We start from the raw sequence: 24,224 nt of genomic DNA on the forward strand, positions 1-24,224 counted from the left end.
TTCTAGGAGAGAGAGAGACAGCGTGAGCAGGGGAGGGTCAGAGAGAGAGGGAGTCACAGACTGAAACAGGCTCCAGGCTCCGAGCTGGCAGTCAGCACAGAGCCCGACGCGGGGCTCGAACCCACGAACCGCGAGATCATGACCTAAGTGAAAGTCGGACGCTTAACCGACTAAGCCACCCAGGCGCCCCTTCTCTTTTCTTTTCTTTAAGTAGGGTACATGCCCAACGCAGGGCTTGAACTCATGACTCTAAAATCAAGACTTGAGATCAAGAGTCGGGTGCTCCACCTACTAAGCCATTCAGGCGCCTCTATTTTTTTTATCATTTCATTTTTGGGAGGGAAACCACACAAAAACATATCTATAGTTGTATACTGGGGGCAGTAGAGAGGAAAGCCTCTGTACTGGGGTTCAATGGCAACGTCTTGTTCCCCAAGGGGTGAGAAAATAAAAGTTGTTTGGAAGAATCCAGGTGCAGTTGCTGTGTGTGTTGTGAGCCGCGGAGCGAGGGAGGGGAGGGCACAGGCCCCTCGCACCCTCCTTCGCCCCTGACGACATCCTGGAACCCCGGGGTGAAGGAAAAGCCACTCTCATTCCTGCTTCTCGGGATGGCTGACGGCCGTGCAGCGACAGAGGTGATAAGAGGAAGAGCGGCATGCCCAGCGTGTTGGCGAAGGTGACGAGCTCCTGGTTGGGTCACCCTGACCAGCCGGGCTCACTCCCTCATTCCAAGTTTTTTCTCATTGTGATACACACACTCTTGAATCCCCATCCCCCACAGCGGGTCCCCACCGGTGTGTGCTCTGTAGTTAAGAGTCTGTTTCTTGGTTTGCTTCTCTCTCTCACTCTCTCTTTTCTCCCCCTTTGCTCATTCGTGGGGTTTTTTTCCCCGTAAACTCCACATATGAAGGAAATCGTATGGTTTTTATCTTTCCCTGACTGACTTCTTTTGCTTAGCATTATACTCTTTACATCCATCCATGTTGTTGCAAATGGCAAGATTTCTTTCTCTTTATGGCTGAGTAATATTCCACTGTCTATATAAACCACATCTTCTTTCTCCATTCGTCAGTCCATGGACGCTTGGGCTGCTTCCTTATCTTGGCTATTGAATTTTTTGAAGTTTATTTATTTATTTTGAGAGAGAGAGAGAGAGAGAGAGAGCGCTTGCACAGCCACATGAGTGGGGGAGGGGCAGAGAGTCAGAGAGAGAGAAAATCCCAAGCAGCTTCCATGCTGTCAGCGCAGAGCCTGATGTGGGGCTCGACCCCATGAACCGTGAGATCATGACCCAAGCCCAAATCAAGAGTCTAGCGCTCAACCGACCGACCACCCAGGTGACCATTATATTTTGGCTATTGTAAATAGCGCTGCTATAAACATAGGAGCGTGTGTGTCCCTTTGAATTAGTGTTTTTGTATCTTGGGGGTAAATACCCAGTAGTGTGATTACTGGGGCATAGAGTAGCTCTAGTTTTTAACTATTTGAGGAAACTCCATACTGTTTTCCAGAGGGGCTGCACCATTTACATTCCCACCAACAGTGCACGAGGGGCCCCCTTTCTCCACATCCTCGCCAACACCTGTTGTTTCTTGTGTTGTTGATTTCAGCCATTCTGACAGGCGTGAGGTGACATCTCACTGTAGTTTTGATTTGCATTTCCCTGGTGATCAGTGATGTTGAGCACCTTTTCCTGTGTCTGTTGGCCCTCTGGATGCCTTCTTTGGAGAAATGTCTGTTCATGTCCTCTGCCCACTTTTAATTGGATTCTTTCTTTTTGGGTATTGAGTTGTATCAGTTCTTTATTTATTTTGGATACTAACCCTTTATTGGGTATGTCATTTGCAAATACCTTCTCCCATTCAGTGGGCTGCCTTTTAGTTTTGTTGATTATTTCCTTTGCTGTGCAGAAGCTTTTTATTTTGATGAGGTCCCAATGGTTTAATTTTGCTTTCATCTCCCTTGCCTCAGGAAACATAACTAGAAAAATGTCGCTACAGCCGATGTCAGAGAAATTGCTGCCTGGACTCTCTTCTACAATTGTTATGGTTTCAGGGCTCACATTAGGTCTTTCCTCCATTTTCAGTTTACTTTTGTGCACGATGTAAGAAAGTGATCCACTTTCATTCTTCTGCCTGTCACCGTCTAGTTTTCCCAACAGCATTTGTTGAAGAGACGGTCTTTTTCCCATTGCCTATTCTTTCCTGCTTTGTCAAAGATTAATGAGCATATAACTATGGCTTTGTTTCTGGGTTTTCTGTTCTATTCCACTGAGCTGTGTGTCTATTTTTATGCCCGTACCATACTGTTTTGATCACTAGCGCTTTGTAATACAACTTGAAATCCTCCATTTTTGTTTTCCACGATTGCTTCGGCTGTTTGAGGTCTTCCGCGGTTCCTTACATGGTTTGGGATCGTTTGTTCTAGCTCTGTTGGCATTTTGACAAGGGTTTTCGTGATACGCTCGCCTCCCTGGGGACAAACCCAGATGATGACGTAGTGGACACCGCAATGAACAAGGCTCTGGGCTCATGCACGGTGCCATGTTTTTCATATGCTTGGCCAAAAACTAAATGGCACGGAGCCGGAAGACGTCCTCAGAAATGCCCTTGCTTGCTTTGAAGAAGCAGCAGCTGGCAGCATTCAGGAAGATTGCCCAAGAGCTGCCGACGGTAGTGTGAGCCTGGGCCACAGGCGAGGAAGTGAAAGAGCCTCACCGAGAAGCACCTACAGACATAAAGAGAAATCTCAATTCCACTGAGTTCACGTGCACCCTTAAACCCGGAGTGAAAGACAAGAATGACTGAAAAGGATTTCAAGTTCCAGCCAAATGTTCCCTGTTGCCACTTGAGGTTATTTCCAAGACTTTCTCTTAGAGCCTGTTGCATTCCCTTCGCTTTGCAGTCTTTGCCTTTCTTGCATTCATTCTCAGTCCTTTGGGGCACCTGCATCTCTATATGATCAGATGAGACCAGGGGCTTTTTATGATTTTCAGAATAGAGAATAGGGCAATAGCTTACTAGCCCCTCCACCCCAAATAACTACAGCCTACACACACAGTCAGTATGTTTTTTCAGAGAAAAAAACGTTCACTCAATTTTTTTCTGAACCATAGTTAAACTACATGATAAAAAAAAAATGCAATGGGGAAACAAAAAATACATTGACTGGTTTAATGCAACATATGCCTTTTTTAAAAGTTTATTTATTTATTTATTTGGAGGGAGCCAGAAAGAGAAAGAGAGGGAGAGAGAGGATCCCAAGAGAGCTGTCAGCACAGAGCTCGATGCAGGGCTTGAACCCATGAACTGTGAGATCGTGACCTGAGCCGAGATCAAGAGTTGGATGCTTATTGGGGCTTCTGGGAAGCTCAGTTGGTTAGGCATCCGACTTCGACTCAGGTCGTGACCTCACTGTTTGTGGGTTCGAGGCCTGTGTCGGCCTCTGTTCCGACAGAGCAGAGCCTGCTTCGGTTTCTACGTCTCCCTCTCTCTGCCCCTCCCCTGCTTGTGCTCTGTCTCTCTCTGTTGCTCAAAAATAAATAAATGGAAAAACAATTTTTTAATGTTTTTTATTCATTTCTGAGAGAGAGAGAGAGACAGTGTGAATAGGGCAGGGTCAGAGAGAGAGGGAGACACAGAATTCGAAATAGGCTCCAGGCTCTGAGCTGTCAGTACAAAGCCCAACGCGGGGCTCAAACCCATGAACCATGAGATCGTGACCTGAGCCGAAGTCAGACGCTTAACTGACTGAGCCGCCCAGGCGCCCCAGAAAAACAATTTTGTGAAAGAGTTGGATGCTTAGCCGACTCTAGCCACCCAGGCACCCCAACTTTTGCCTTATGGTGGTGGTCTGGAACCAAGCCCACAATATCTCTGAGGTATGTCTGTGTATCCAAAGAAAATAAAATCATTGCAGAATTATTTACAATAGTGAAAACATGGAGAGGACAAAAATGCCCACTGATGGATGAATAAAAAAAGAAAATGTGTGTACACACACACACACACACACACACAAAATACACTCACAGTGGAATATTATTCAGCCATAAAAAAGAAGGAGGTCGTTTGTGGAAGCATAGCTGAATCTGCAGCATTGGACTAAGGGCAATAAGAAAAACACAAGCACTGCATGATCTCACTCACGTGTGGGATCTGAAGTGGGACTCAGAACCAGAGAGTGGACAGCGATGCCATGGGTGGGCATGGGGGGGACGGGGAGATGCTGGCCAAGGGTACAAACTACCCGTGCTGAGGCGGGTAGGTCTGAGGAGCTCAGGGACAGCGCGGTGACCGCAGGTATCGACACTGTGTTGTCCCTTTGAAACGCACCTGGAGAATAGATCTTAAATGTTGTCTCCACAACTCAAAAAAATGGTCATTATGGGAAGTGAAGGATGTGCTAACTGACCTCATTACGGTAATGACTCTGCGATGGATACATGCGTCGCATCATCACCTTGCACGTTGGAAACCTACACCACGTTGTAAGTCAGTTGCAACTCAGCAGACCTGGCGCATGAAGCACCCCGCGGGGCGCCGCTGTAGAATGTTCTTTGCTCCTAATCCTTTGGTCCCCATCACCCAAGGCCTGGGTTTCTCCACATGGGCAGAGTCAGTATTTGGAGCCACATAGCTCTTGGTCTCCGGGCTGCCTCATCTTTGTAGGCTGGTTAGCATCCCTGGTGTCCACTCCTGAGGTGCCAGTAACCCCCGTCCAGTTTTGACAATGAAACAAAGGCTCCACACATTGTCAAACATCTCCCGAGGGACAAAGTTGTCTTCGGGTGCGAACTTTGAACTAGTTCGTCTTTTGTCTCCGTTTCCACATTTGTGAACACGGAGGTGAGGCTGAAGATGAGATTCCTACCGCGCTGACATTCGTGAGACATCGGTCTGTCCCCCTGTTTGGAAAGCCAGGCCCTACGTCTGCTCTGTGCACGACACACTGTTTCAATTCGCGTGGCTTTCTGTCATAATAACACCTGATGGTGCAACTTGCCTCTTCACGGGGTTTGTTTTTTTTTTCGGTTTTCTTACCACTTCACGGTTTTCAGATCAAGTTTAGGACCGTGGTGTCTAGTGATCTAATAGAAATAAGTAGCATTAAACTTAACCATGAATTCTGAGGAGTAATTAGCATCTTTATAACTTCAGGGTCTTACATCATTGTATGTTTTGAACATGTTATTGGCTTTTATATATGGTGGGTATGTGTGCTATCTTGCCAACTTCCATGTCACCGTCAGCTCATTCTCTTGCGTTTTTGTGGCAGATAGTAATATCATCTTTAATAATTAATTGTCTAATCTAGGGGCACCCAGGTGGCTCAGTCAGCTCAGCATCCGACTCTTAATCTCAGGGCCGTGAGTTCAAGCCCTGCACTGAGCTCTGTGCTGGACGTGAAGCCTACTTTTAAAAAAATAATCATCGGCTTCCTTTTTGTCCGACATCTTAGCGAGGTTGCAGGGGTGGCCGCTGCTCTCTGAGCTTAGCTATGCCGCCCAAGGACGACAAGAAGAAGAAAGATGCCGGGAAATCGGCCAAAAAAGACAAAGATCCAGTGAATAAATCTGGAGGCAAGGCCAAAAAGAAGAAGTGGTCCAAAGGCAAAGTTCGGGACAAGCTCAATAACCTGGTCTTGTTTGACACAGCAACATACGACAAACTCTGTAAGGAAGTTCCCAATTATAAGCTTTTAACTTCAGCTGTTGTTTCTGAGAGACTGAAGATTCGAGGTTCCCTGGCCAGGGCAGCGCTTCAGGAACTCCTTAGTAAAGGACTTATTAAACTGGTTTCAAAGCACAGAGCCCAAGTAATTTACACCAGAAACACCAAGGGTGGAGATGCCCCAGCTGCTGGTGAAGATGCATGAACAGATCCCACCAACTGTACATTTTGGAAAATAAAACTTTATTAAATCAAAAAAAAAATAATCATCATCATTTAATCTACTTTCTAATAATCGCACCTCATTGTGTTTTTGTTTTGTTTTGTTTTTCTTGTCTATTTCATTGGCTAGAAGTTCTAGAACAATAGTGGTAGGAATTGCTGTCCTTTTTGGCTTGCTGCAGACCAACTGTGCCCTCCCAATCCCCACCAGAGTTCAGATGTTGACGCTTCAACCCCCATTGTGATGGCACCTGTAGTTGGGACCTTTGGGAGGTGATTAGGTCATGAGGGTCCTCAGGATGGGATTAGTGGCCTTGTAAGAAGAGACCACAGAGGTTGCGTTCTGTCTCTCTCTCTCACTGCCGCATGAGGATGCAGCAAGATGGCGGCCATCTGCAAGCCAGGAAGAGGGCCTTTGCCAGCGCCGAACCACCCGGGAACAAGTAAGCGTCTATTGTGTAAGCCCCAGGTCTGTGGGATTTTGCTCTGGTTGTCGGAGCCGACTGAGACGCTGCTCCTTTGCAGATGAGGAAGTAAAAGGCAATAGATGGCTCAAGGACAGAGCCACACACGGAAAGGCAGGCCTCTCTGACTCAGCAGCCCGAGCCCGTTACTGCTGTATAACGCACGGCTTTACCTGCCTTCGACTTTAATAATCAGTAGGATGGATACTATCCGCTGTTTAAGATAGACATTCTATGTGATGTTAAGGATATATATACTTTGTCCTAGATTGCTTAGATTTTTAAAAACCTTAGGAATGTGTTTTATCCAATTCCTTTTGGCATCGATTTCTTTGAAGTGGTATTATATATATGTTTTTTCTTTTGCTCTAGTGTTTGGGCTGACACTTTGTCCGTAGTTACGTTTGCGTCTTCACCACGGTCACGGCACAGCCACATCGGGTCCGGGGCCAAACACGCTTCAAAGCAGAGCCCTCGGCAGATCCAGATCAGCTGGGAGTTCCCGGCCCACCGACTGGGGTGGCTGGGTCTTCACCTCCTCCCTCCTGTGACCTAGACTGAGGGTCCTGGGCGGGATACGGGGTGAATGCTTTGTTCTTCAGCAGGGGGAGAGCGGGGCTGCAGGCAAGAAGGCCACAGGGCATGACCTTTGATCAGGAGCTTGGCGGGATCTGTAGTGGGCTTAGCGGACACCCCCGGACCCACGGCTCCTGGTGGAACCCGGCTCCTACCTGGCCCTGCCCGGCCGGCTGCTCTGTGCTGAAGGCCCGCCCTTCTGCACTCCCTGTCCGGCTGCGCCCCCTCCTCACGGTCCTCCAGGAAGCGGCCAGCCACCTGCTGCCCACAAGCAGCTCTGGGGGCTCCTTGCACTTGGAGTTCACGGGGTATCTTCCTCAGCTGGCTCTGCCCTTGGGACGCCGCGCAAGAACCTCTCACAGCCACCATCCCCCTGACGCACGTCGCCCATGCTCGTCCCACCTGCCCCGCTTCTGGGCCTTCCCCGTCCTTGGGCCCCCCCACTCCTCATCCCTGCAGCACCCAGTTCCCGGCCCGGACTCCCTTGTCCAGCCACCCTCTTCTGCTACCCCAGCCCATGCGTCCAGGGTCTTCTGTCTGGGCTTCTCCGCCAGGTCACCTGGCTGACCCCAGGGAGGCTCACGGGCCCGCCATCGCTCCGTGCCTCCCCGGCCCTCCGGGGTCACTGTCTATGAATACATTTACTGACAGTAAATTACATTTGCTTTCCCGGAAAATGCTCCACTTGGTCATGATTTTTTTAAAAAGCATTTGCCTGTTTTTGATTTGTTATTTTATTGAGGATTTTTGTCTCTCTGTTCGCGAGAGAGGACAATGGCTTTCCTTTCCTTTCCTTTGGCAGGTCTTAGCACTGGGGTTCTCCCGACTTTGAAAAAGACCTGAAACGTCTTCCTCTTCTCTTTTTCCATCGCCCCGGAACCCTGTCTCTGCCTGGGCGCCTCCTGTTTGGTCGAAGGATCGAATGTTCTAGACCTGGAGTCGGGTCACAGACAGCTGGCCCACCAGGGGAGTCTTCTCCCAGGGGATCCGTGTATTCCCGCTGGCCACATTTGGTTAATAAATATTTTCCTGGGAAATTCATCCCTTTCTTACAAGTTTCTACACGTGTTACCTCAACCTTTCCCTCTTATTTTCTTATAGTTTGCGGAACAGCATCATCTCTGAGGCTGTACCCCCTTGTCCCTCCCTCTTGTGTGTCTCCGTCCTTGACGGGACCCCCACACACCTGCTGAGGACAGAGCAGCACAGGGTGGAGCAGGGAGGTGTCTCAGGGACACCCGGGTCCTGGCTGGACAGCTGGGTGGGCAGAGGCAGTGGCCTGGCGGAGGACAGCCCGGCAGAGGAGGGGCAGGCAGTGGAAGGCAGCGGGGAGGGTCCCCCCCCAGTGCCACCTCCTGGGCCAGCAGGGATCCGGACCTCCTGTGTCCAGGGCGAGGGTTCTGGCCGGCCCCTCTCTGGTGGCTGGTCAGGCACGACATGGGGACTCAAACGGGTGGCTCTACCAAGCTGGGGGTGCAAACCTGTGACCCGAGGCCAGGCCTAGAAGAGAGGCAGGTCCCTCCCCCTGCACGAAGGGCCCAAGTCAGGAGCAGACACAGGGCTCCTAGACTGACGTGCCAAAGTCTGCAAGCTCCAAGACCCCTCAGCATCCAACTAAATCTGTTCTACTCCCTCATCCGGGCGAGTCCCACCTTCCCTGAGTTCTGGAAGGACCAGAACAGGCTGGCATTCTCAAACCCCCGGGAGTTCTGGGCCGGGACCTGGTGCCTAGCGGGAGAGCTGGCCCTCCCTGCTCAGGCATGGGGCCCCCACCCCTCACCCCCTCTCCCTGGGGCTCTAGCTCCGGCCACACCACCCACGAACAGCCACTATCCGAAACAGACGCAGGGGAGGGGCCTGTGCAGGCCCTCGGGGTGGGGCCGACCGGGCAGGAAATTCCCATGCCCCGGGCACCCAGAGTGTATCTCAGGAAGGGGCTGGATGGGCTCGTCTCAGCCTGTGAGTCTCCTCGCCACGTGCGAAGAGCGGGATGGGGCCAGAGCACTGCCCTCCGAAGTCTGGGCCGCTGACCCCCTTGCCGGGGGCTGAGGCCAGCGGCGGGCAGGGGACGGCTGGAGCCGGGCGCACAGCAAATCAAAGAAACACACCAATAGCCCTTGGGTTTTGTTTATTTTTCAATAAACAAAATTTTTTGCTTGTCTGGGTTATAGTAAACGGAAAAGCTAAAAAGAGCGTCATTGACATTTTTGAAATTTCTTTTGGTTACAGATCGTGACGCCGCCTCCTCTCTCCATTTTGGGACCGAATTGGTGATAATGTCTCTGACAGCTAGCTTTGAGCTTCTCCGTTTGTTACGTAAACTACACACTACTCCAAACACGCCGAGGCGCGCTGGGCAGCCAGAGGTTCTGACACTCTCAGCAGAATATGGTTACCCCATAGAGGATGGAATGGACCACTTCTGCGTGACGTGAAGACCGTGTCGAGGTCGCGGACACTGTTCTGATTTCGCGGGATGGGCGCCACTGGGCGCGGTGGAATTTGGGTGGGGCGGCCTCGTCGTGTGCGGGTAATAGGCTGTTTGTCTCGTGGGAAGTTCAGATGGTCAGGCTGTAAGGGAGGCGTCCGCTCAGGACCCCTCTGCTCCCACGGCGTTTTACCTGCACTGCTGGGCTGGCCGGGGGCACGGGTGTGTCCGCGCCCCCCCCCAGACTGCCCCTCATCCTGCGTGTCACACAGGCCCCCGAACACTGCCTTGCACGCAGCAGGTGTCCGAAATGCTTCCTGATCAAATGCATGGGGGATGGGTGGGTGGATCGGTGAGGCGCTGACCGAGGACAGTGGGACACTTGCCCCTGACCCCAGGGAGGGGCGGGGCCGGGCTGTTCCTCAACAGCGTGGAGATGGAAAGAGCGTAACGAGAGAATTGGATCGCTTGGGCCAATCTCGGAATTTCGTGTTTGGGGGAAACTGGATCAGAACAGTTAGCGGACTCGGTCAAGGTCTCACGTGAGAGAGGCCAGGCGGGTGCGGGACACCCGCCTGGCACACATGCTAACGGTTCTTTTTTTTTGTCTTTTTTAGTTTTTTATTTCTCAAAACGAACGCAGAATGGGATGAGGTGATGAGCAGATGACGTGACGCTGGAGGAAGTGGGGCGGGGGCTATCGGAGGCTGGGGGTGGGAGCGGGTGGCAGGGGCTCGGGGGCCGGGGGCCATGACGAGGGATTGGGGACAGCGGCCGGTGGCCAACGGTGATGTGGATGGGCGTGTGATGACGGTGGCGCACATGTACGTGTGTGGGTGATCAGAATGACCAGGAAGATGGTGATGACGACTTGGAAATAAATACTTGGAGCTAGGTGAATACAGCAGGTAATACTCAATAAAGCTAAGAGTATAGCTTCCTGTCCAAATAATTTAAGAAGCAAAATATTTCTCACTGGTACCCAAGGGCTGTTTAGCTACCCAACCCTACGAGCTGGAGAGCTAAACAGAGCTCTGTCCCATTTCTTTCTATTTTTGCAAAAAAAAAATAGATGCTCTTTTAAAAAAAAAAGTCAAATTTATAATTCAGAAGCTGGCTAGGTCTTTCGGGATCTGAGAGTTATTAACTCAGCAACACAAATTAAATCCATAGCTGTGTAGACCAGGTCTGGTACCTTTGGCCACAGAACTAGAAAAAACGCCCCCCAAGCGTCAATTTCCACTAAACTCTGTGAAAACCTTGGTGAGGGCGGGTGTTGCCGCTCAGATTTGCCAGGGGCACTTGCGGTTTGAGGTGCATTGAAATTTCAAGGGACCATCTAATCTACAGGGTAGGAGGCAGGTAAAGTGCAAGGACTGGGGGGGGGAGGCTGCCCAAGTGGCAACTCCAGACTGCACTCTGTGACTCAAAGGGGGGAGCCAATCGTTTCCAGAGGGAAAGCGGGCCAGGAGGCCCCCTCCCCATCCTCCCCCCCTCCCCCCCCTTCGAGAAAGGCAGTTGCGATCAATCTCAGTGCATCAAGTTTGCATCCAGGATAGGCCAAAACTTGTGGGTCTTGGGATGGGAACGGAGTCTCCATCAGACCCGAATTTCTTCGGTCAGAAACTGGTTTGGTTCGTATCCCTTCGTTCCTAATTCAGACTTTTAGAGCCAGAGAGAATTTGGATGGTCACTCCCTCCCTCGAGAGGGGCAGAAGGTGGGCTGGGGGCGGGGGCTCGCCAAGGATCACACAGCGAGTTAGCGGCAGGGCTGGGACAAGGCCCTGGCCCCATCCCTCCCCCCCCAGCAGCCAAGCCGGGGCTCTCTCTCTCTCTCTCTCTCTGTCTGACACACGGCCTCGGCACTCCGCAAAATCTCAAATCAGTCAGAAAGATCTAAGGGTTGCGGTTGCTGGACTTGATGTGAGTGCGCGTTGGATGTGGCGTGTGAACATTAAGGAACGAACGAGATTTTTGCCTTTGTCACAGTGAGCGGTCATGCGCGACACTCGTAATGGTTTCACGAGGACCGCGGCCGAGCCCCCTCCCGGAAGAGAGAGAGAGGGGCGTCGGCACCCAGCCCCGGCTCTGTTGCCTTGTTTTTTTTTGGTCTTTTTTGATTTTACGTTAAGTTTAGAGTTTAGAATCACATACTTAATTTCTGTTTACTCGTTTAAAGATGAAACTCGTGTTATTATTTTCAATCATGCATTAAGAGAGAGAAAGAGGGTTCTTTTTTTTTTTTGTCACACGGCAACACAAAGGTAATATACGGAAGCATAGCGTTCACCAGACTCGACACAGAGGATAGCGAACTCCAGCACAGCGAGGAGGACAGACCGCATATAGTGAGCTCTGAGGGACCCCGAGAACACGGAGGGGCCGCTGGGGACGCCGCTTAGATGTCGTCTTCGCCCGCCTCCTTGCTGAAGGTGGTCATGTCGATCTTCTCGGGGAAGATGATGTTGACGGCCAGGTCTTCCCCACTGTTGCACTGCAGGAGGAAGTCCCTCTTCTTGTGCAGCATGTGGCTGTAGCGCAGGTTGGACACCCAGGCCTCGCACTTGTTGAGGAAGACGATGCCCACGGTCCCCAGCACCACCAGGCTGGTCAGCACGCCCAGGACGGTGAAGCAGATGGCCTGGCCCTCGGAGAGGAGGGGGGTGCTCTTGTTGAGCTCCTTCATGGATACTTTCAGGACGCGGTGCTCCGGCTGCGGCACCGGCAGCTCGTGCACCCCGGGGGTCAGGCGGTAGGTCAGCCCGTACCCGCTGGGCAGACGGGTGACCTGCTGGGGGCCCGGCGCGCGCTTCCGGCCGCAGGTGGGGCCCGCGAACTCGGGCTTGCACACACACTCGTACCTCACCTGGCCATGCTGCAGGCAGGTGCCCCCGTTGAGGCACGGCGCGGTGGCGCAGTTGCCCACGGGGCGGCTGCAGGTCTTGTCCATGAAGCCGGCGGGGCAGCGGCAACGGAAGTCGCCCCCGATGTCGGTGCAGATGCCCTCGTTCTCGCACGGGTTGGGGGTGCAGCTGTTGGCCACGATCTCGCAGAAATTGCCTGAGAAGCCAGGCGGGCACAGGCAGGAGGCCCGGGAGGCCCGGCCCTCGTCATCCACGCAGGTGCCTCCGTGCTGGCAGGGGGACCTGCGACACAACGGGGGACACGGTAAAGGGCCCTCGGGGGGCTGGGCTAGGACGGCGGTGCCCAGGGAGGCGCCCGGTGCCGTCCACGCTGGGCTGTCCGGGCCGGGCACGCACGCACGCCTGGCCTCCTGAGCCGGCGCCCGTCTCCTGTCCTGCCTCTTCAGTGCTCTCTCCGCCCAGAGGCCTGGTGGTGAGTCACTGGTGGGCGGGTGGGGAAACTGAGGCTGAGAGAGGCAAAGTTAGCGATGACCCAGGGCTGCAGGGAGCCCCCTCCCTTCGCCCCATCCCCAGGGGCCTCGCTCCCCCTCTCCCCTCACCTCGCCGCCTCCCTCCCATTGTTACGCCCCCCCCCCCCATCGTTACTTGGCACAGAGAGCCTGCGGACTGTTGTACTGGAAACCCTTAGGGACACTCAGAGCGAAAGAACCCCCCAGGCTGTCCCTGCCGCCTGGCGGGGGTCTGTGCCCCGCTGTTTAACAGTGGTCCATTCACCCAAGTGCGGCTCGGCTCGCTGACCGAAACTGTTTGCTCAAAGCAGAGCGCGGGAGCATTTAACGTAAGTGCTTTTAAACGAGCAGAGACCCTTTGTCATCTGATAAATGCCAGAGCCCAGGGAAGAAAGGGGCTCTGAGCTCAAGAAACCGGCACTGCCGCTTCAGGGAGCGAGGGCCGCCTAGGAGCTGGGCTCTGAAGGAACTTCAAGGACCTCGGGCTCTATTTTGACGGTCTGGTTCAAGTCGGTGGGAGAGAAAAAGCAAAACATTTTAAAGGTCTCGCTCTGTATTCTCCCTTCCCGCTCAGAAGCAGACGTGGACGCTGGCTGTGGACCCCCACCCCCCAACACTGATATTTAGATGCTACAAAAATGCCTGTTTGTGGCCTGGCCGGCTCCCGGGTCCTCCCCACCCCCCCCTGGAATGCCACGTCAAGATAAGCTCACTGTGGACTGTGGCTTCTATCTCCTCCGCCCCCAGCTCGGGGCCCAGGACCCTGCTCCATCTGCATTCTCGCCCCCGCCCCCGCCTAAGCCCGGGCTCAGGGCTGGGCGAGCTCAACAGATAAGGGCCGGAAGTGCTTTGCTGCCGGAAAGCAAGCGTCCTTTCTGACTGCTGTGCCCACTGCCCAGAAAGTCCCAGAGCCCCTGCCCCGCTGAGGCTCGCTAAGAGCTGGATCCCCCCCCCCCAACCTTTATGGCGAGTCCTCTCCGCCCACCTGCTCCACCCCCTCAGCCGAGCAGATCCCCCCCAAGGCATCCTCGAATACCCGGCCGCAGAGCCCACCAGTTCCCCCGAATCACACCCTAAAATGCAGTGAGGGGCCTCCACAGACAGCCCGCCCCTTCTGGAAGTCTGGTTTCCCAGGCGGCCCTTGGAACACGATGCCGTTCCCAGCTTGGGTACCAGCCCCGTCTGCCCTCACTCACACACACACACACACACACACACACCCCGGGAGCGTCAAGGGAGTAGGAAATCACCTTGGGGGCCACATCAGAAAATAGGGAGCTCTCACAGTCCCCCAGAAGCGGCCCGATCTGGGGCGCGCCCCCCGCCCTTCGGGGGCCTGAGGGACGGGCACTTACTTGGCCCTTTGTCAGGTGAGGGGTCCAAGCAGGCTAGGCCGAAAGGGCGTCAGGGGTGTGAGGCGGGAATCAAAGCAGCACTCATCGGATCGCACAGGCTCGGGAAGGATATTTACCCGTTGATGACACAGGGCCCAGCCTTCTCCTGGCAGTCCTTGCCGGAGAACCCGGGGGCGCAGGAGCACGCGTAGAGGCCGCTGTCCAGGTTCACGCAGGTCCCATTGTTGAGGCAGGGGGTGGAGGCGCAAGCGCGGACGTCTGTGGGGGGGGAGAGAAGCAGACTTTGTGACCCCTGCCTTCCCCCAGGGTGGTGGGGGAGGGGACGGGCTGGAAGGAGAGCCTTCTGGGCGGGGGGCAGAGCCCTCGGGCCGGGCAGGCGGGGACCCCAAGCAAGCTGCCCAGATGTCTCTGTTCGTGGGCACTCACCGCCAACGGTCACCGAGTGGAGTCCCGAGTAAGAGCGTGAGCAAGCCCCCCAAACTCTGCAGTGAGCAAGCTGCTCAGGGGCCCGAGGGGGCGCCCCCGTGTTAGGTCGCCGAGACAGAAAGTCACGGCCACCCACCGATCCTCCACCCAGGAAAGCTGACCGCCTGTCCTGGCGCCGGCTCACCCCTTCAGTCCAGGAGCCTGACCTTGACTGCGGACCCCTTCCCTCCCCCACGAGGGCGCGTGCCAAGCCCAGGCTCCTCCCTAGTGCCTACCCCCCCCCTTCCCCAGGATGAGTTTTCCACCTCCCCTGTTGGGGGGGGGGGTCCCTGCCAGTCAGGGCAGTCGTGCAGCCCAGCTGTTAGAAACACCAGCTGCCCCTCACAGTCCTCCGTCACACACGGGCGGGGGAAGGGGACCTGTGAAGACTCCTGTCGGGAATCAGGGGACCTGAATGAGCCCCGGCACTGCCTCCACCGCCTGGTGGTCGCTCTTTCTACGCTGGGGATCTGAACCAAGGGGCCCGTGATAAAAAGGCTGTATCTTTTGAAGGCAGCGAAATGAGAAGTACTGAGTGTTCTGTCCGTGTGGGTTTCCACGAACGCTGCTACATTTCCACCGCCTTTTTACACCTCGTCATGACACTTCATTATGCGGGGCTCTGCAAGCAGGGGACAGCTGAACAAAGGGGCCTGGGCCAGGGGCCCTCCGCGGATGGAGACCCCAGCCCGCAGGCAGGGCCGGGAGGGCCCTTTCTGTGCCTGGCCTCAGCCGGCTCAGAGACCAGCCCCTCCCCACTCTGTGCCTCACTTTCCCCATGTACAAAAGGAGGGGCTCTCCCTTGCTCAGTCTCTGGGGCCCTCGGAGCTTTGGGTTCCTACATCTGCCGAGTGCAAAGCCGGGGCCAACCAGAGACGCAGCCAGTTAAGGCCGAATGGGTGGGTGGGTGGGGGTCCCCGATGCTGAGGCCACTCATGTACGGATTTGTTCCGTCTTTTAAAGAGACTTGCAGCCTCGGGGAAGCAAGAGTGCAATCCAGCCACGGGGCAAGGCTGTGGGCCCTGCCAAGCCCGCGAGGTGCTCCCTGTGAGCCCGGCTTGGTGTAGGAAACAGGATTTATCATCACGGGAATGTTCTAGCAGGCGAGGCCTCAGCAGTAGGCTCCCAGTCCTCTGCTCCCAGCAGCCGTCGCTGGGAATCTTTAAGCTAAACACTTGGCGACCACCCCCGCCCCCACAGCACCTAGCCTCACGCCCAGAGGATGCACCCGCCTCTTCCCCGCTCCCCGGCCTCTGCCCAGAAGGAGGGTAGATTAAGCCAAGGCAAGGAGAGAGCTTGGGGGGTGGGGGGTGGGGTCTCTGCCTGGGCCAGCAGCTGTGGCCTACAGCCTCAGAGCCTCAGAGACGGGGTGGGGAGAAGGAGAGAGGGCAATCACCCCGAGGGCTACTTCCTCCAGACAAGGCGTCCCAAGCTGAGAGGCTTTGTCCCCCCAGCGAGGAGGGGACATTTCGTCTGGAAAACTCCATGGGAGGCAATCCTGAAGCAGACACCAAAGACGGTGGGCTCTGGGCTGATCCCACGTGGTAGCTTTTGGGGGTCCTCTGGGTCACAAAGCAACCCAGGGGGTGCCGCACTGAGGGGCATCAGAGTTGCCGGTCAAAGCGGGGAAAACCCTGCACTGTCGGGGGGGGAGGGCCGTGAGGACCCGAGACAGTGTGGTGGGGGCTCAGCTAGGAAGGACATGACGCCGTGGGTATGAGGCGCAGAGGCCGTCACAACAGGCTCTCGAATTTTCCTTAAGGGAGGGGATTAGAAGCGGCCACAGATGAGAAGCACCCCATGTCTGGGGCTAGAAGGAGGGGTTTTAGTGGCTTTTCTCCCCACAACTCCTTATGTGCCCCTGACCAGCGCCTTTTACATCCTCGAGACTCGATTTCCCTCTCGCTCTCTCCCATCGGCTCTGCTAACGTCGAAGACCAAGGGGCAGAGGCCCTGTGGCAGCCCCGCTCTGTCGGGAATTTTTTTTTTTTTTTGAGGGCTCTAGTTCGCCCCGGCTTCGGGGCCCCTTCTGCCAAATGAGAATGGACTCAAATGGACATTCTGCAGCCTGAAAACGCAATGGCAGCCAGCTCTCAATCGCTCAGGGTAATAATGGAGGACAGAGATTACATCAATTAATGAAATCACCAGATAACACCAATCTGCACTTCTCAGCTTTTTGCGACCCCCAGCCTCCCCCCACGACTCACCCCAGGCACCAGCCCCGTCCTCCCGGCTGGGCCTCAGCCCCTGCTCCCTCACCCCTCAGCACCCATCACCCCCCGCCCCGGTCACTGGGGGTGACTAGTTCGCCTACTAGTGCTCACAGCCTCGTGTGTGAATTTCTGGGAGCCGTAGCTCTGTGACACCCCCCGCCCCCCAGTCCTTACCCTCTCTGAGTTTCAGTGACCCGGCCAGGTCGGCCAGGTCTCCCTGCTCTGAGCTCTGTGTGGCACGTGCTTATTTTCTGACGCTTTATTCAGCAGGCAGATCCCCGACAGCCCCCTCCCCTCTGGGTGCTGGTATCCTGTGCCCGAGGAGAGCAAAGCTAAGTCCCTACCTGCGAGGTTCTGGGCACCAGCGGGAAGCCCATCAACAGATCATTACCATGCAGGACCCTGGGTGTGTGGGAATGAGGCGGCAGGGGAGGCAGATGGGAGGGGGTGGCGGCCCGGGGCGGGGGTGGGGGTGGGGCGGGCAAGGGTACATGCCAACCTATGTCACAGAGGTTCCCGTTCCAGCCATCGTCACAAATGCACTGCCAGGGTTCCACGCAGAGTCCGTTAACACAGCCAGGAAAGGTCACGCATTGGTCACACAGGGGGCCCTGCCAGCCAGGCTGGCACCTGTGGTGGGGGAGGGGTGGGGGTGAGGAGAAAGATGGGGACACGTGAAGGGGGGCAGGGGTGGAGAAGGGGCTCAGGCTGCTTTCTGTAGAGCCAAAGTCCCTTCTGGGGGGCGGGGGAGGGGGTCTGTCTTTGCACAGTACCAGGCCAGCCGGTCGCAGGAAGCAAATACCAGACACCTGAATGGAGAAGCTTAAACAGAGGCCCACAGAGGGGTCCCCAAGAGCCTGGTGGGGCACCACACTTTGCCGCAGTGGCCTGCAGTGAGCTCACCCTGCGAGGGGCTCTCCCCACACCCCACTTCTGAGACAGCAGACAGGAGCCGTGGCTGTCGCCCCCACCCTTCCGCCCTCCACCCTCTCTTCCCCCTTCGCCTCTGCTCCCCCTCACTACCCCCCACCAGTTTCCTGCGGGGGCGAGGCGCTGTTTGCTGCAGCCCCGTGGCCAGGCCCCCCCTTTCTCTGCCTGACGCCATGACGCCCCAGGATTCTGCCCTGACCTCCTACAAACTGCCTCTGGGGAGCCTCTCCGTTACCTGCAAACATTGTCATCTTCGCAGAGCCCATTTTGGGGGTGGCAGGCCGGCACGCACTCAGCTCCTGAGGCACAAGAAAGGTTACACCATTCACCCCCACAAGGCCCCAGAGGCCAAGGCAAAGCCCCATCTTCCCCCAAATGGAGCCAAAGACCCTCTGGGGTCCCACCGGCCTGGCACACAGTAGGCACTTCACATCAGCGCACTCAGGGGGAAAAATCTGCCATATTCCTGGTCACGGAGTGACCACAGTTCTCAGGAGCAAGTCAGATGCCTGAATTCCTCCCCCCCCAAAATAAGGAAACCTCGACTGCTAAACGAGAGGCTGGGGAGGCAGTGAGTGGAGAGATTCGGCCCCTGGGCACACGGCCAAACCCTCACTTTTGCAAAGTGAGCCAAAACAGGGAGCAGGTTTTGAGGTATTCAGCTTCGGAAAAGGCCAGACAGGTTCGCCCCACACCCCACAGGTAAGGCAGCCCGATTTTTTTAAAGCCTTAATACCAGTTCAACCAGGCGCGCAGGTCAAATCCCCCCAGTTTCCCTGCCCCAGACTCGTCATATAAAAAAGACGCAAGGATTTTTGCAAAGCACGTTTCTGCAATTCAGACACTGTAGAGACTGGACACTTCCGTAGGCGCCTACTGTGTGCCTATAGTTCGTCGAGCTCCCGGGCTTTCCAGACAGCACCCCCCCCCCCCAGCACTGGTGCAGTGGGGGCGGGGGGCACTGCGGGAAGGGGCAACCCTGTCGCTGTCAGACAGATGGCCGCTGCAGACTGAAGTGTCGCAGCCCCTCACCTAGAGAAAAGCCACGCGGGAGGGGCTCGCGCCGGGCTCCTCGGCGGGAATTGGGGGCTGCGACGGCGAAGCCACCCCCCGCGGCTCCCACCGACCTGTTCCCGAACGCGCACGCAGCGACACCCCAAAGTTGCACCCCAGAACATTTGCACACAGGGCTCCCGGGCATCACATCACCTCGTTTCTCCATACCTCCTCTCTGCGCACCGACACCCCTGCGAGCGTCACTTCTGCGGGGCGGGAAAGGGCTGGGGGCGGGCGGGCGGGGGTCCCACACCTCCCCCGCCCCCGAGACCCCAGGGCGAGGCTTGGCATGCGCGGGTGGCGGGGAGGGCGAGGCGGCACCGCGCGGGGCTTAGGGTTAGGCGGGACGGGCCGGAGCTGGGGCGCATGGGACGGGGCGCGCGGGGCACCGGGCGGCCGGGGGGCGTCGCAGGCTTCCCCAGAGGGGGCGCGAGCCGGGCCGCCGGAGCGGGGCCGGGGCGGGGGGCGGGAGCTCACCATGGACACTGTGGCCGAAGGCCAGCAGGAGCAGGAGGACGGGCAGGAGGGCTGCGGTCGCGGTCATCGCGGGGCGGCCGAGGTCGCGGTCCCGGGAGCGGCGCGGGCGCGGGTCCAGCTCCGGGCGCCGCGCTGGGCTTCTGGTTGCGGACGCGGAAGGGGGCGCGGGCGCGCGGCGAGGGGAAAGCCAGGGCTGCACCGGGCTGCGCGCTGCGCTCTCCGCTGCCGCCGCCGAGCTGCCGCCGCCGCCGCGCGCGCCGCCCTTTTCGTACCGCCGCCCCCCCGCGGCCCCCGCCCCCCGCCCCCGCCTCCGCGCGCACGGGGCCGGCGCCGGCCAGTCCCGGTGACCCCCGCCCCTCGCGGGGCCGCCCCCCACCGCCGCGGCGTCCCGGAGAGCCGCTCGCGCGCACGGAGCGCTCTTGGCTAGACGGGCACAGGTACCCCGCGCGCGAGGGGCACACGTTCTGTACGCGGGACGGCCCGTGGGCGCGCACATGCGGCCCCGCTTGGGACAAGCGGCGGGGACGGAGCCGGGGCCGGGCCGCAGACCCCAGGAAGACGCAAGCGCGCGCTCGGAATACAGAAACACGCAGAGAAACACCAGAACACTTATGGCCAAGGTCCCGAGCATGCAGGCCATGGTTCACACGGCCAGGCAAACACAGATGCGCACTCTGGAGACGCAGAACACGCTCGAAACACACACGCGCTGGGGGGAACACGGATGGAAAGCCTTCTACCCCCTGCCCCTGGCTCTAAAGACGCAAGGAAATGCAGACACACGCACTGCACCACCAGCACACGCTGCGATGCAAACCCGGGTTATAGAAATCGTCGGGAGCACCACATGCGCAGTCATAGGCACGCAGAGAGGCCAGCGGACACACGGTTATGAAACCCCGGGCATCTTTCAACATGTGCCCCAGCCCGTCGGCACAGAGGCACGTGCCCAGCCGCGTGCACACCTCAACATGCGGTTCCCTTGTAAACACACAGACACCCACGCGCACGCCAGCATCCGGACAGGGCCTTAGGCACGCAGACAGACCCTCACACGCGTGTGGACAGCCAGCCACGCGCCTGAGAGTCACAAGCACACACACCCGGTCCCCCAGACCCACAGAGCACGGGCTCTTGGTTACACACTCACCCACACACACGTGTACTGTCGCGCAACGCACACGCCAGCCCCATCACACCCGTCTTCGCCCGCAGTGACACATGTGGACAAGCTCACACTCACGCGCACACACACAGCTGCGCACCGAGCCCCCGGCACATACTCCGGGAGGCCTCCAGAGGACATCATGGGGGTTGTGGGGGTGGGGATGCCGACCTTGCCAGACATCGACCCCTCCCGAGGGCTCCTGGCAAAAGCCCCCAGCCTGGGCTTAGAGACTCTCCCAGGCAGATCCGACAGGCCCGGATTCTGATCAGGCCTCTGGAGGGGGAAGTAGGGAAGGGGGTGGGGGGGCAGGTGATAGAAGGAGAGGAAAGGAGTTTACCTTCCTGGGGAAGGGTACCAGGACGTCATGGCCTTTAGATGGCTCACTTATTTATGCTTCTTCTGCATAGATTAATCTGCATATAGATCCCAGGTGCAGGGGGTGGGTCTCACGCAGTTCCCGGCCTCCCCTTTCCCACAGGGAGGAGGGGTGCGTGATCTCCGCCACTTTGGTGGGGGGGGGCTGGCCTGCAGACCATCTCCTGGGGTCTTGGCAGGTTTGAGGACATAATCTCCATCCTCAGGATGGTGCGGGAAGTCAGGCCCCGGGGCGCCCTAGGGCACACGCGGGCACTGAGGCCCCTAGTCTGCTCTCCCAAAGGAAGCAGCCATGGGAGGGCGCCGCGGCCCTGGGCCGACTCCACAGGGGCTGAAGGGAAGCCCCCACCCCATTCCCCTTGTGGAAGGTGCCTCCTCCTTGGTGTTCAGTGTTCTCTGCAGAAGACCCAGAAGTGGGGGCGGGGGTGCCGTTGGGAATCGCTTGAGCGACAGGCTGGAGGGAGCAGCCCCTGACCAGGCACGCACCCCGGGCCCCTTCCTTTCCGTTACCCCAATCTCTTCCGGGGAGTCTTCTCAAAAGAAGAAACTCGAGTTCAGAGATGGCAGGTCTGTGGCCCACGGCCCCCGGGGGTGCCGAGAGTGGCGGGCGGGCCAGGCCTGGAGGTTCAACTGGCCACTGTGTGGAGATGGCCCCAGCTTCCCTGACCCCCCCCCCTCCTTTCTTCCCTCCAAGGACCCTGACCTCACCCTCCAAAATTATCCTCCACAGCAGGCAGATTGGGAAGGGCTGGCTTCTGAGCCAGACACTGGGGAGGGGCGGGGGATCTCTGGGCTGAGGGCCTCCTCCCAGACCGAGTCACGGGGTGCCGTGTGGACTGTGTGGAGCCCCAACTAGGCCATCACGTACACCTTCATCTAGACCCCTCCCTTTCCGATCTCAGTCCCTTCTGGCCGCCGCCCTCCCCACTTCTGGAAAGGGAGGGAGGCCTGAGGAGGGCAGTCTCACCCAAGGGCATTTGTGTCCAAATGTCAGGGGCTTAGGCCGAAAGGGCACTTCTTTGGCCGCCTAGGCCCCTGCTCGCTAATCCCGGCTCCATCCCCTGCCTGCTGAGGGCCCCTCAAGGCCCAGTCCCCTTGTCTGAAAGCAGGGATGCACACCTGTCCCGGGAGGGAACGTGGGTTTTCCTAAGTAGAAAACCGCTGTGCTTTCAAGACCTGGCCCCCTTCCTGCCTTCCTCCACCAGCTGCCTCTGGGCCTCCACCCCAGTGGGCTGGTTCTTTCTAGAACTGGTTCTGATCTGGCCCTCTTTAGAGCCCCCTGCAGGGTGGAAGCTGGGAGGAGTCTTTTCCTGCGGTTCCAGACCTGGGAGCCTGGAGCTGTCTGTAGGTTTCTGTCGGTCTCAGTAAAGTATTTGTAAATTCAGGAGACTGGAGATTTCTTTTCAGCAGGCAAGACGGTGAGAAAGGGTAGCTTAGGAGCCGTGGGGAGAGGGGAGGTCCGTGACTGTCAGAAGCTTCAAGGCTGTGTACAGAGAGCATGAAAATGCCAACCAGGTCCCTTGGGGAGAAGTAGGCACCGCCTGCTGTGTGCAAGCAGACCTGAGGGCTGGAGGAGCCAGAATGACCCCTCCTCATCTGTGCACCGCTCCCCTCCCTCTTAACCCCTCCCCGCCAGAGAACAGAGGGGCTCCCAAAGGAGGTGAGCAGCCCCCAGCCCCCCAGGAAATGCTTGGCTGCCTGGTCAGCTGAGCGTGGGTGGCGTGGCCCAGGGTCTACACAGGTATCAGGGACCAGAGCTGCCCACCGTGGGGCTGGATCGTGGGGCTGGAGGCCTGAGCTTCGAGCTAGGTTCCTTCCCTCTGCCTGGAGTCTCTGAGTCTTCTGCTCCTTCTCCCCGGAGGCCAGCCCAGCTCCCCGGGCCTGACTCCCCGGGGCAGCAAGGGAGGTGAGAGGTGGAAGTTTTCTCCAGACTGGCCCCCGCCCATTCACCCCTCCTCCCTTCTCGAAGGCTGACGTTGCCCTCGGCCTGCACCAGACCGCTTGATTAAAGGCAGAATTGCTGATCAAGGAAACGCAGCAGGGTCCAGCTGGAGGGGCCTCAGAGACCAGCTAGTCCTGGGCGTGCACAGTGGGGGCTAGGCAGCTGCAGGGGGGGACTTCGCCTCCACCCCATCTTGACATCTGCTGTGCGCCCCCCTACAGCCGAGAATCTCCAAAGCCTGAGGCTTTGTTTCTGCCAGGACTGCATTGTGGTTTCTGGAGGTCTCTGCATCCCCACTGGTCTGGGCCGAGTGGGACATTATCCAGTCAGGGAAACTGAGGCCCGGCAAAGACTCACGGGTGCCTCTGTTCTCCCTTCTCTCTCCCTCTCCCAAACCCCATGCATTCTCCGTCCTCCCTCCCTCCCCCAGCCCTGTGGGCGACGGAGCTCTTCGGAGACAGTGGCCATCTCACGAGGCAGGGCCAGGTCCGGGGCTCCGGCTCTTGTGATGAGAGTCGTGGAACCGAAATTTAGACACAGTGGGGGCAGGGACCTCCCCACCACCAGGCCACAGCCCCTGAGTTCCGTGGGCTACAGGCGAGAATGGGGGGCCTGCCTTTTCCTCCTCTCCCCGACTCTCCCCTTGGATTTGAATTCTTATCGGGGCCTCCTCAAAGTTGGGCTGGAGGGCACTGCAAAGCTGCAGTTCACAGACCAGTGCACTGAGGCTCGAGGTTCTGAGCCGGGTGTGCAGTGAGTGCGCAGCACGGAATCCACGCGCTGGCTCTCGGCTCAGCCACAGTGGCCAGAGCGCAGGCAGGCCCGGGGGGACCCTGGGAAGACCCCAAGGGCATCTCCCTGGGGTGCGTGCAGCCATCTTGGTGGGGGGAGGTGATGAGGGCTTGAACAAACACCAAAAAGATACCCAGCAGCCACCATCCCCATCCTTTCCCCAAGCTAGAGAGAGTTCGGCTTTGAAGAGAGAGAGAGATTCTCTCTTCTCCTGCGGAGGGGAGGGGGCCCCGGGGGCGGATGGTGGAGGAAAATGAGAGGCGCACCCGGGTACATTTAGGCTCGAGAACACGAACACGTCGGCTTGGTTTCAAGTTCAATCAGAGAAAAGCCTCTTCAGTGTGAAGTGGCCTCGTGCTCGGCCGAGTGGAGAGCGGGGAACGTGGCGGAGGAGCGTACCTGGTGCTCGGGCCTCGTGGCGCAGCCCGGAGAGGCGCGTGACCGGCTGGGCGGCCTCCGGGCGCGCGAGGGAGCTGGGGCGCACGTGTCCCGGGGGCAGGCGCGGGGCCTGGCCCTGTGCCTTCCGAGGGGTCGAGCCTCTCCCCCCCCCACGCCGCCTGCTTCTCCCCGCCCATCGATGGTAGCTTCAAAAAAGATTTTTCTCGCCTCCTTTCTCACATTGGAATCGACATGGATGTCACGTTCGCCAGTCTAATTGTCCACGTCATCAATCAAATTATCCTCTTAAAGGGCGCCACTGAGTCATGCTGTTC

General features: G+C 57.5%; 2 protein-coding genes across 4 annotated transcripts; one reads left to right on the forward strand and one right to left on the reverse strand.

Moving 5' to 3' along the window:
* The first annotated feature begins 5,469 nt into the window (after window positions 1-5,469).
* LOC120245751 (40S ribosomal protein S25-like) lies at window positions 5,470-5,933 on the forward strand. The gene has a single exon (XM_039252934.1). The coding sequence runs from the start codon at window positions 5,500-5,502 to the stop codon at window positions 5,875-5,877; it is 378 nt and encodes a 125-aa protein (XP_039108865.1). The 5' UTR covers window positions 5,470-5,499; the 3' UTR covers window positions 5,878-5,933.
* Window positions 5,934-11,534: 5,601 nt separating this feature from the next.
* On the reverse strand, window positions 11,535-19,480 carry DLK1 (delta like non-canonical Notch ligand 1). Of its 3 annotated transcripts, none has more exons than XM_039252926.1 (6): window positions 19,235-19,480; window positions 17,937-18,000; window positions 17,271-17,401; window positions 14,207-14,348; window positions 12,229-12,508; window positions 11,535-12,003 (listed from the first exon to the last, which is right to left on the reverse strand). In XM_039252926.1, exons 1-6 carry the CDS (start codon window positions 19,299-19,301, stop codon window positions 11,761-11,763), a joined length of 927 nt encoding a protein of 308 aa, XP_039108857.1. In that variant the 5' UTR covers window positions 19,302-19,480; the 3' UTR covers window positions 11,535-11,760. The 3 variants fall into 3 exon arrangements, with proteins under 3 accessions (XP_039108857.1, XP_039108856.1, XP_039108855.1); XM_039252925.1 differs by having other exon boundaries at window positions 11,535-12,009; XM_039252924.1 differs by having other exon boundaries at window positions 11,535-12,508.
* Window positions 19,481-24,224: the final 4,744 nt, after the last annotated feature.

The sequence above is a fragment of the Hyaena hyaena genome, unplaced genomic scaffold (assembly GCF_003009895.1).
Source record: "Hyaena hyaena isolate Hyena2069 unplaced genomic scaffold, ASM300989v1 scaffold_427, whole genome shotgun sequence".
NCBI classification, from domain to species: Eukaryota; Metazoa; Chordata; class Mammalia; order Carnivora; family Hyaenidae; genus Hyaena; species Hyaena hyaena.